The 12,292-nt window shown below is 43.4% G+C and overlaps 1 protein-coding gene across 1 annotated transcript in view; it reads left to right on the top strand.

Annotated features, from left to right (window-relative positions):
* ahr2 (aryl hydrocarbon receptor 2) overlaps positions 1-12,292 on the top strand; it is a 203,648-nt gene that overhangs the window by 128,704 nt on the left and 62,652 nt on the right. The window contains exons 3-4 of the mRNA XM_068035886.1: positions 7,585-7,697; positions 10,893-10,982. Of these exons, the coding sequence (XP_067891987.1) occupies positions 7,585-7,697; positions 10,893-10,982 (203 nt within the window). The remainder of the gene's footprint in view (positions 1-7,584; positions 7,698-10,892; positions 10,983-12,292) is intronic.

The following is a 12,292-nucleotide window of genomic DNA, read 5'->3' as shown; positions in this document are numbered from 1 at the left end:
GTTCTGGGCACCAGTTATACTGTTGTCATGCTAGGCCCCCACCTGCCTAGAGTGAGGCACATTAATTTTGTCATGAACATTGATTAAACTGTTGCTGGAGTGAGGAAATGACTTGTTAAACAGATCAGCCATGGCTGGAAAACACATTTGCATATTAACAGATAGTACTTGGAAGGACAAAGGACCATTCCCTGACCCATTCAACCCACAATGGACCTTGATCAACAGGTATTGTATGTGAGAGGAGCATTCTAGAGACTGCTAAGGTGATACAATCCAGGACTGGTTAAACCAGCTGGTCACATGACTAACTGGCTGTTCCAGGGTCTTTTGTACTAGGCACAGAAAGTTTGAACTGAGAAAAACTGTTTGATCCTGGACTGAGAAGATCTCTCCTGTCTGCTCCCATCTCTTTCTCACAAGCCCCTGAATCCACTGAAGACACATGACAGAACCCCACGACAGAAAAGTCTCCTACAGCGAACAAGGTTTAAGAAGAATACTGGACCCCAACAAAAAGCAAGATCTACCTACAATCAAGGACTCTACAGTGAGCTCGAAAAACTATAACAAAAACTCTTCAGATATTGCCTCAAACTTTTCCACTCTACTTTTTCTTCTGCTCTTTTCTGTCTCTATTTGCATGTGTATATCACGTATGCAAGCTAGCGTGGGCGTGTCGTGTATCTGTAGACGCCAACCGAATTAGAGTTTAAGTTCAAGTTTAATAAATTTCAACTTTTCTTCTTTAAACCTGAGAAAACCTGTTTGTGCTGGTTTATTTGCCTTATAATTGGAAAGCGGTGAACAAGGATTCACCATGGGGGGAGCTAAAAACAGTGTGTTTAAAAATAAAACCCTGTTATGGTGAGACCAGGTGAAGGCTGAGAGATCTTTCTCACCTGGTCATAACACTGTAATTACCAGTATTTCATTGAAATGTTAACATACCATTACATGGGACTCTCTCATTTTCACACTCTCTAGGTCATCACTGTTGGGTGTTTCCCACACTGCTGGAGAACTGATTAAAACTTTGCATGCCTGTTTTTGTATTTTACTGAAATCCTGGTTCAAATTGTTTGCGACAGGTTTATATTATCTTATTGAAAGCAATGATGTTTGTTTCTACTTGGTGCTGCTCTGAGCTGGCCCTGCTAGACATAAACAGCAGAGATCCAGGGCTGACCATCTTCCTTCAGTTTTCACCTGGTGCTTTTTCTTTATTCATTCACAGGCTGTGGACATCACTGGCAAGGCCAGCATTTATGCCCATCCCTAATTGTCCTTGAGATGGTGGCGGTAAACCGGCTTCTTGAGCCGCTGCAGTCCGTGTGGCATAGGTACCTCCACAGTGCTGTTAGAGAGGGAGTTCCGGGATTTTGACCCAGCGACAGTGAAGGAACAGTGTTATTGTTCCAGGTCAGGATAGTATGTGGCTTGAAGGGAAACTTGTAGGTGGTCATGTTCTCATGTGTCTGCTGCCCTTGTTATTCTAAATGGTGGAAGTCCGGGCTTGGAAGGTGCTGTTGAAGGTGTCTTGGTGAGTTGCTGTAGTGCATCTTGTAGATGGTACACACTGCTGCCACTATGCGTCAGTGGTGGAGGGTGTGAACGTTGGAAGGTGGTGGATGGGGTGCTGATCAAGTGGGCTGCTTTCTCCCAGATGGTGTTGAGCTTCTTGTGTGTTGTTGGAGCTGCACCCATCCAGACAAATGGAGAGTATTCCATCACACTCCTCCCAGCAATACGGTTGGGACTACGAACTTACCAAACAGCTACAGAAACTGGACCCCCCCCCCCCCCACCACCACCTCTCCACATTGGCACTAGTGCAATGGACTACAGTATGGGTTTGTTTGCCGATATGAGGCACTGAGGATCACCTTAGGCAGCCCCTGGGATGAGGGCAAGCGATTTGCCATGGTCTGACTTTTCACACCAATTTGGCAAATTTCTATGCTTTATTGAATGGTACGTAATCCAGTATTTTCATATTGTGCACAGAGTCACCAAGACTGTGACAGTATGAGTTCCAGTGTTAACAAATAAGCTAATGTATCGGTGAATGGGATTGGGTGTCTTTGCTTTTCCCAGATGTGCTCAGGGATAAAGTATATCATTATTGGACCGAATCTTCATCCCCCAACAAAACTGTTCAATGTTAACATTGATGTTCCCCAATGGCTGAATGTGGAGATGCATCTCCTAAACCAGCATGTCCCCAGGTTCAATCCCTTACCTGAGCCAGCCACAAAGGGTCTGCCAGTTTTGGGCACTGTATTTGACCTTGATAGTCCAGAGCTAAGAAGAGGTTTTAAAAAGAATAAGTTAGCCCGGCTTGCTGCTGGGAGGTGTGTGGAGTGTTCATGGGATTGATGCACCTGATGTGCTAACCCACAGTCACTGTGAGGAATGGGAAACTGGGCGAGGTAACAGAGAGATGGCAGCAACATGGAGCTGTACCCCAGCCTGAGCCAGCACCTTTGAGAGAGAAGGGAAGAAGTGTGGAGGAAGAATTTGTGACCTGCCCCCTCCCACCCAGGCCATTATTAATTTTTGTGACGTGCAGGTAAAGAGGCTTTGGATTTAAAACCCTTTGCCCACGTACTAAGGTTTGCTTGCTGACACAGTGCATTCGTCTCTCTGTTTCATATATAGACTCGTACAGACTTGCTTGGAAGTAAACTGTGGGTAACCTAACACTCCCCAAAGCTCAGAGAACAATAGCTCTTTGAATCACGCAAAGCAAAATCTTGAGGAGAACAGATCAGAAGCAGCTGGTTTCTCGTTTGTGTGTATGTGGCTTTGTTCCCACTTTCTACCCAACCCTGTGGGTCATGCCTGAAGGACGTAAACTGGCATAGAAAGCAAAGGGACTCGGGCATGTGTGTTTGTGCATGTGTGTGTGTTTGTGCATGTGTGTGTTGGTGTGCTTTCCCTCCCTCCCCCACGTTAAACAGAGTTTCTTTTGCCAGGGCCCGATGCTTCAACTGCTTTTAATTACTGAACTGAGATTACTTATTGCTGTCATCCAGTTGAAATTTGCAGCTTTTGCTGTGTTGCCACAGCACCTTCCAACCCAAAACCTTTGCTGTCATGTACAGATTAATAAAGGAGTTTTTTTTTTGATTTGAGGGTTAAGTTGTTTACTGGAGGGGAGAGAAAGACAGGTTGCAGTGAAATTTCAATTCTGAAGTGGAATTCAGGGCTGGTGCTAAGAATGTTTGTGTAAGACAAGGCAGAGCAGCTGCTAAATATTTCCAGGGTTTTTCTTTTACAATCTAGCTCCATGTTTGTGATGCTCAGAAGATGGTTTGTCTTCAGACCCTTGCATGTTAGACTATCAGCCCAGCAGCTGTTGTATGGATTAATCTGGTTTTAGCATGGCTGTTTATGGCTGAAGACCCAGGCCACTCGCGATCCACCTCCTTCTTGCCTTTGGTCTTCCCCAGTGCTGACACTGGCTGTGTTTATGGGCTTGGGTTAGGCATGTGTCAGCTCTGGGTTGGCAATGGTGAGAGAGGGAAACATATTTGATAATGAAAAGAAAATCTTGCATTCATGTGGCGGTATGTTATAGTTCCGTAAAGCGGGTGGGTGCTCAGGATTGCTTCCCTAGATAAAATATTAATTAATAATTCTCTTCTGGTATCGATAGCTCAGTGTTCATGCTGCAAGTGCAGACAATATATTCTGCAATGTGGTCCCCACCATCTGGCCCAACATTTTCGTGTAAATCACATGGATACAAACATCTGAACTGACTTTCCCTCTGCTTTTTTAAAAAAAAAACCTTCTGAAAAACATAACACATGGAATAAGGAAAGGTCACTTAGCCCTACACACCCGATTAGACCGATTAGGTCTAATTAAACCGATCAGGTCCAGTTTGGCCAGTTATGAACATTGACCCATCTCCTGAAGGGCAAGCTATGCATAAGTAATCCTTGAGCCCCTAAGGCAGTGTAATAGAACTCTTGAATGTTGATCCACCCTCAGGTCTCAATCGTTATTTAACACAGCCTGCCGCCTGGCCTCACATCCTCTCTCTGCCTTTCCCTCCCTGCCCCCTCCGATTTTTGTTATCCACCAACAACAGGAACTATGGTGTTCTGTGGAACATTTGATCATCTTGGTCTTAATAAGGCATTTTTAATTCATTCTTGGGATCTCTAGCAAGGCTAACGTTTATTGTCCATCCCTCTTGAGAAGGTGGCGGTGAGCTGAGTTCTTGAACCCCTGCAGTCCGTGTGGTGTAGGCACACCAACAGTGCTGTTAGGAAGAGAGTTCCAGGATTTTGACCCAGCAACACTGGAGGATTGGCAATATATTTCTAAGTCAAGAGAGGCACATAAGACTGTGGGAAGGCGCCTATCCTGTGCTTACTGTTTCTCTACAAGCTAACATCATTATTATGAGGACTTTGACATGAGGGATGCCAGGTTGATTTAGTCTCTATCTGCACCAGCAGAGAAAAATTTGAACAACTTTTGCTGTGTCTAGACTTGACTATTCCAACGCACTCGTGGTTGGCCTCCCACATTCTACCCTCCGTAAACTTGAGGTCATCCAAAACTCTGTTGTCCATGTCTTAACTTGCATCAAGTCCCACTCACCTGTCATCCTTGTGCTTGCTGAACTACTTTGACTCCCATTCAGTCAGCACCTGATTTTGAAATTCTCATCCTTGTTTTCAAATCCCTTCTGTGGCCTCGCCCCTCCCTATCCCTGTAATCTCCTCCAGCCCCACAACTCTCCAAAATATCTGCACTCCTCTAATTCTGGACTCTTGTGCATCCCTGATCGCTCCACCATTGGCGACTGCCTTCAGCTGCCTGGGTCCTAAGCTCTGGAATTCCCTCCCTAAACTGCTCCGCCTCTTTTTCCTCCTTTAAGCATCTCCTTAAAACTTGTCTTTTTGACCAACCTTTTGGCCATCTGCCCTTCGGGACTCGGTGTCAAATTTTACTTTATAATCCTCCTGTGAAGCAACTTGACGCATTTTATTGCGTTAAAGACACTATATAAATACTAGTTGTTGTTTGTGGTTAAATTTAAGAGTGCAACATTTACACTAAGTATATTCACTCTGTTGTTGCCTGTGGGTTTTGAGATGAGAAGAATTCGAGTTGGAAAGCCTTCACCTCATTTGGTAGTAATTGGTTAAAAAAAAAACAGGGCATTTCTGTTCCAGCTCTGTAACTGTGTGAGTTTCTAGGTTTAAGAATCTACTTTCTGCTGGCATCACCTTCAGCAGACTGGTTCAACCTCCATGGTCGACACATAGAGACTAGTCACTACAGGTAGATAGCATCATAGAAGATACAGATGTGTAAATACCAAAAGGATCGGACAGAAAAATGGTGGGATATATTCAGACATGAGTAAAGCCAGCTGTGTAATTTCCACTGCATAATGGATTATAAACCCTTTCCAATTTCAAAGCTTCACATCCTAGGGTTGATATTCAGTCTAAACGGGGGCAGGCAAGTTGCAATGATGGGCAGAAAAATTGGTAGTGGAGGCAGAATCCTTGAAAAAAAACTCGACTGGAATTCTGGCAGACAGGAAGGAGATCAGTGAGAGGGTTGTTTGCCTTGTGGGGCCTCATGCAAAGGGTTGGGTTGGGGCTCCTACATCGATAACATTGAGACATTAAGTTTAGCACTGGGTCCTCTTGGGACTCTAATGATTCCCCTAAACATGGGTGTTCCCCAACCCCTGTGGTTGTCCAGTGATGGAGTACTGTGGTGCTGCTTGGCAGAGCACAGAGAAAACCCATCTCTTGCTCCTCATTTCAGTGCAGATCAAAGTCATGACCAGTAGAATTGATGTGAATGGAAACTGCACTTTACGCTGACGTGAGCAGTCAGTGCTCTACAAGATCATGGCTGGAGCAGTACCTCAGACAGAGAAGCAGGGTCATAGTTTGAATGAACTCTTGGGGAGAGACTCTGGAGTGCCCCAAAATGTTTCTTGGTCCTGAATAATGTTTCTTCTGACCCCCCTCCTCCCCCTCTTACTTTTGGCTGCAGATCAAACCCCACTCACAGATTGTTCAATTCTGTTTACCACAATTTATTCAACAGACATTGAAAAAGCAATGCTGTAGGGAGATTGAGGAAATGAAGTCCATCTTACTAGCCATAACATTGACATTCACCTTCTGTGAATTTGAAAGTACTGATCATTTATTACACATTTTAAAGGGGAGATGAGAGAGGTTTTTCATTTTTTTTAAAATGCCCATATACAGTCAAATCCATATTATTGCACGTGGCAAATAGGCAGGTCAGCAGGGGTCTCAACTTGTTGGAGGTTAAGTCTGATGTTCATAGATCTGCACAGACTGTAAGGTCAAAGCTCAAATGGTTTAAAAAGCATTAGGATCTGCATTGAGTGCTTTAATTTATTTACAGTTGTAACATTCCCACAATCTCTATCCCTGTTTTATCTCTGTTCCCTCTTGCACTGTAAGTGTCAACTCTTATTGGGGTACAGTTCTTATAGTCCTGCGATACCTCAGGTGAGCAGCCATTCTTCATGTAGAGGACGTAGAACTGGAGAGGACATCATAGCAGTTGGTCCTTTTTTTTTGCATAACTTGCACCTGCACACAGTCTCACCCACACACAGTTATACAGGATAGGATATCCTGGCTGATTTTCCCTCCACACCCTCCAATACTGAGGGCAGTTATTGTGACAGCACCAAACACACCCCTACCTGTGATCACGTCTCATAGCACAAACTGAAGGCTTGACCTGGGTTTTCCTGGCTGTACTGCTGCACAATGCACATTCACCCAGCAATCGGTAGATCCTACAAACTACTTATCCGCCAAATCAGGGAGTACCACAGCACAGCATCAAACCATCAGCACGGCTCAATCCACACATTCAACCAAGCTCTGTGTTACCTCTCCTAACTCTCCTATCATTGTGCTACCTCGGTCCCTTTTTATTTTCCCCTCTGTAGAAACTGCCACCTTTTTCTCTGCTGAAGGTGCTACAGAAGAGGAAATTGATGTTGGCTTGTTCATCGTCCAGATGCAGATGTGGGACTGGTTTATTTGTTCTGGAAGTTTTCAGACTTTGGGTGGATCTGCTTTCACATTACCCACTCTAGTGTAAAGGAATTTTCTAAAGTGGAACTGGAGAGCATATTGCATCACTTGTTGAGGAAGCAGCATTGCTGATGCTTGTAATCCGCAGGAGTTTTTAATTTATGCTCTGATTTACAATGGGAAATTTAAACATGTAATATGTTATGTGAATTATGAACATGGTGAAGTTTCTGTAAATCGTAAGACTTGTTCATGAATCACGAACATTAATGAAGAGACAAACAGGGCTAGAATTGTGTAAATGGGCTGTTGGAATTTGCTTGATCTGTATCTCCTTCCAGTCCAGATTTATTAATCTGCTCCTTCGGAATAAACTAACATTTTATTAAAGCAAAACTGTTGGTGACCACAGCCTTTACTCAATAATGTCTGGTACAAATTCTTTCTGCAAAGACAAGTGTGCATTGCCTTATAATCATCCTGGTCCTTTTCTAAGCAGTCTTTTTTTTTGCAGCCAGTATAAAGAAAAACAGGGCTGGCTGGCTGGCGAACAAGCCAATGAACTTCCGAGGGAATGGACAGCAAAATGTTCAGCCGATGCTCTCTGAGGGAGACTTATTGCTTGAGGTAAGGAGTTATACAATGCAAGAAAGATGAGGCACCACTGAGTGGTTGGAATATTCTGGAAATCGCCAACCATCCCTAACTTTCCATGGTCCATTGTACTCAGAGGCTTAACCAGGCCAAAGTGTTTGGAGACATTAGGGGCTTCTCCAGAATTTGGAACTGTGGAAAGGGAGCCCCTAAAACTTCCAGGGCAATCCCAGAGTAGTGGGAGCATTTGGCTTTGGAGAAGGAAGTGTGGGAGTGTTTGTCCTGATTTTGACCAGGCCAGTCACCACTACAGATGCTAGCTTTATAGATCCGATTTATTTAATTAACCAAATTTAAATTCCCCAGGTGCTATGGTGGGATTTGAACTCATGCCACTGGATTATTAGTCCAGGCCTCTGGCTTACTAGTCCAGTAACATAACCACTATGCTACTGTACATCTCATGTTACATTAAGACAGATCTGCATGATGTTGAGCTTGAACTATTCTCAAATATGAATTCCAGCTGGTTCTCTTGTCTTACAAATATTCAAACTCTCTAGGATTTAACAGCTGCCTATAACTAATCTCCAAGGTTACCCATTGGCTGTTTGCACCAACAAGTCGGTGAAATCACAGAACACAATGACCTAATCCATGTAATGGAAATGGAATTTACTCACTATAAACCCATGGCCTAATTACAACTGGACAGAGCAGCAGAATTCAGTTTCTGAATCTCCAGTGAAAAACCCATCCAATGAAAATGATAGCCCTGCTAATCTCTTACTTATTGTACAAATTCAAACCTTTGCTAGCTTTTCATCTACCGCAGTGGATGTACCTTTATTTGTTGTAATAATAATTGTGTGCAGGATGGGGGGAAAGTATGATTTAACTTTGCATCTTTTCTCCCAGTGCCGCAGGGCATCGGGTTTGCCATTTTTATTCTGGCTGTGGAGTTGAAATGCAGAGTGGGGCTTAGAGTTTGCAACCATCTGTGCCAGAAGTAATGTACATTTATCACTGAAGCCTGGAGGGATCTTTCCCCGATATTAGGGAAGGTATTTGGCCAGAATCAGTCATGAAGGCAATTAGTAATTCACACATGTAAGATCGTGAATGTGCAGTTGCTTTGAAGTTGATGCTTAATTCCCACACTGTTGGTTTGTTGCTGGTCTCATCCTGCAGTATAAATGGGGTGGGGGTGGGGGGGTTGGATTTGGACTTGAACAGAGTATCAGATAATAAAGCTGGTTACCCTCACTGGAGAGGGGACTTAGGGAGTGGGTGGGGAGGGAGAAGCAAACTGTTTATAAGACTCTTTCATACAACAGCTGGCAAGGAGAACAACTTTCAAACTGAGGCTCCTAATCTCTGTGTGCTGATCCCTTCTACTTACCTTTGCTGCCTGTCAGTACTCCGGATGAAGGCTGGTTGGACAGTGGGATTAAGGGTTGAAGGAAGGGAATTTAGGTACAGTAGCATAGTGGTTATGTTACTAGACAGGTAATTCAGAGACCTGGACAAATGATCTAGAGACATGAGTTTAAATCCCACTATGGTAGCTGGGGAATTTAAATTCAATTAAATCTGGAATTAAAAAGCCATATCAGTAATGGTGACCATGAAAAAATCAGATTGTCATAAATACCCATCTGGTTCACTAACACCTTTAGAGAAGGAAATCTACTGTCCTTACCTGGTCTGGCCTAAATGTGATTCCAGACCCACAGCAATGTGGTTGACTCTGAACTGTCCTCGCAAGCCACTTGGTTGTAATCAAGAAGGTGGTTCACCACTGCCTTCTCAATTAGGGATGGGTAATAAACGCTGGCCTTGCCAGTGATGTCCATGTCCCATGAATGAATAATAGAAAAATCTGGTGTCCTACACTTTGATTTAAGTAGCAACCTATGGGTACTTGCAAGCAGTGTGATTGTCCAATGCCATCAAGTTCAGAGACTAGTACTGTTTCAATATTGTGGAGTGCTGTCTCGGGCAGGAGATCTCTGTGCCTGCCATTTGTGGGAATCTTATCAACATCAAGTGCTGTTAATGTTTAATGCATCCTGCGGAGTGTGGAACCTGAGCTTTTTAAATGGAACCAACAATAGACCGGGTCAAGAAGGTCTAATTATCTTGGCAGTGATTGAAAGTTTAATGGTGCCTCCCTTTACTTAAACTGCTTCAGAGAGCTGAGAGCACATTGTTTGGAAGGAAAAGGTTCCCTTGCGTGACTTGGGGCTATATTTACATTATTTGCTGGCAATTTCTTCCCATATTGGAGCAGCAATAGAACAAAGCAGTCATTAATTGTGAGGGATGTTTACCAGCACTGATGGCGTTGCACAGGGGGAAATGTATTGTGCTTTTATAGAATGTCGTATATTGGGGGAAAAAAACATAGCCTGGATTACCCTGTCTGATTAGCCAGGGAACAAAGATAAGTTGGCAAAAATGTAGATTGTGTCTCGCTATTGTGTGTGGAAAATTGGAGGCATTTGCAAGTCCGGCGAGGTTGTCAGGTCTATGGTTCTTCATAAGTGCTTGGTTATTAAAGCAAAAATGGTGGCAGATGCCAAACATGCCATTCTTTTGCCATTAGCTGCAGTTACCAATAGACATCCGACTGGCTAACCATTTTCAGCAGCAGCAGAGACTCAGCTTTTTATACCAGCAAAGCTGTCGCTTAACTTTCTGGGAGCAGGAAGGAATGGCATCTGGGGGCTGCTTTAGTTCCACGCTCTGAAACGAGTGGCCCAATGGGAAAACATCTTTTACAGTCACTCTCTAGCATGGATGATATAGCCCAATTTATTCCATTCTCCATAGCTTTGATGAGCACAGATTGACCATAAATGGATGTAGAAATCGATGCTTCTTGCCTCAGTGAGAATGACAGGATATTTTGGATTGCACTAATTTCAGTTATTGATCCGCAAAACAGCAAATTCAGTCATTATGTGAAGAATGAGGCAGAAGTCTAGACAAATTCTCTTTCATGGTACGAGGCATCTTATTCCAGGACAGTTGCCAGCTTTCATTCCTGCCATCTTTGGTTTGTTCTCTCTCTCCCTCTGTCCTCTCTGTCACTGGCTGAAGTGATATGATTACTGCTCTCAACCCAGTTTCTAGTGGTTCCCTAGTACAACATCACTTGATAGATCTGGCACAGACTGGCATTAAATTGGCTGCTACTAATATTCCTTTGTCCTCTTTTTAAAGGCTCTGAATGGCTTTATTCTGGTTGTCACCGCTGAAGGATATGTCTTCTACACATCTCCCACCATTCAGGATTACCTTGGCTTTCACCAGGTGAGTCTGAGATTTCATTAAGTGAAAGAGTCTTGCCATCAAAACTCTCATTTAAAGATCAAATTGTTCAAGGGACTGGGCAGTGCAATGTTTTAGACACTGGTCTTTCATATTTGGAACCTGAATTCAAATGCATTTCATGTTCAAACGTTGATCATCATTGTCTTCTGGCTATAAGGGTCCAAGAATGGGCTTGGCAGTATCTAGTGGGCAGGGGTCAAAAACACCAAACAGCCCCAAATTCTTCATTTGTTCCTGACGAAGGATCTCACTCACAACATGAGCTTGCCTTCTCTTTCAGATCCTGGTTATCCTGATGTGATTTCCAGCATTTTTGTTATCTTTTCTCTTTGATTTTTTAAAAGTAACTTTACACGATGCTGCTCTTGTGCCTCTGTTCTCCTCCAATTCCAGTCTCTTGAGCATCCTGATTTTAATCATTCCACCATTGGTGGCCATGCCTTCAACCGCCTGGGCCCTAAGCTCTGGAATTCTCTCTCTAAACCTCTCCGCCTCTCTACCTCTTTCTCATGCTTTAAGATGCTCCTTAAAACCCACCTCTTTGTTCAAGCTTTTCGTCATCTGCCCTCATATCTCCTTCTGTGGCTTGGTGTCAAATTTGGTTTGGTAATGTTCCCGTGAAGTGCTTTTGGATGTTTTACTACATTAAAGATGCTATATAGATGCAAGTTGTCATTCATCTTGCAAATAGAAATGTCGACATTTGGGTCAATGCTATGAAAGAAATGTATGTTTTTTTCAAAAAAGAAAAATTACAGGATCATTTACAAGTGAAATACATCAAATAAGTATCCTTTTGAAGTGAAGTTCACTCCAAAGGACAGGCCAGCTACGAAAGTTTTTTATTCTGCCTTGTTTAAATTCCCATTACAGGAGCTAGTGTAGACCATTCATCCCATTGATGGCCTGCTCCACTATTTGTTATCCATGGAGCTCCTTATCTTCTTAATCCCAATTTCCCAGCCTTCCTCCATATCCTTTAATATCCTTCACCGCCAAGAAAGTATCTTTTTTTTAAAAACAACTCAATTGATTCTCAGAGCCCACTGCGATAGAGAATTCCAAGGCTCACTAGACTAGTTCCTGGGATGAGAGGATTGTCCTACGAGGAGTGATTGAGTAGTCTAGGCCTATATTCCTGGAGTTCAGAAGAATGAGAGGTGATCTCATTGAAACATATAAAATTCTTAAAGGGCTTGACAGGGTAGATGCTGGGAGGATGTTTCCTCTGAGTGGGGGAATCTAGAATTTGGGTTGATCGTCTCAGGATAAGGGGTCAGCCATTTAGG

The sequence above is a fragment of the Heterodontus francisci genome, chromosome 7 (assembly GCF_036365525.1).
Source record: "Heterodontus francisci isolate sHetFra1 chromosome 7, sHetFra1.hap1, whole genome shotgun sequence".
Lineage (NCBI taxonomy): Eukaryota > Metazoa > Chordata > Chondrichthyes > Heterodontiformes > Heterodontidae > Heterodontus > Heterodontus francisci.
Note: the sequence above shows the minus strand (reverse complement) of the source record. Positions and strands in the feature narration are given on the sequence as shown.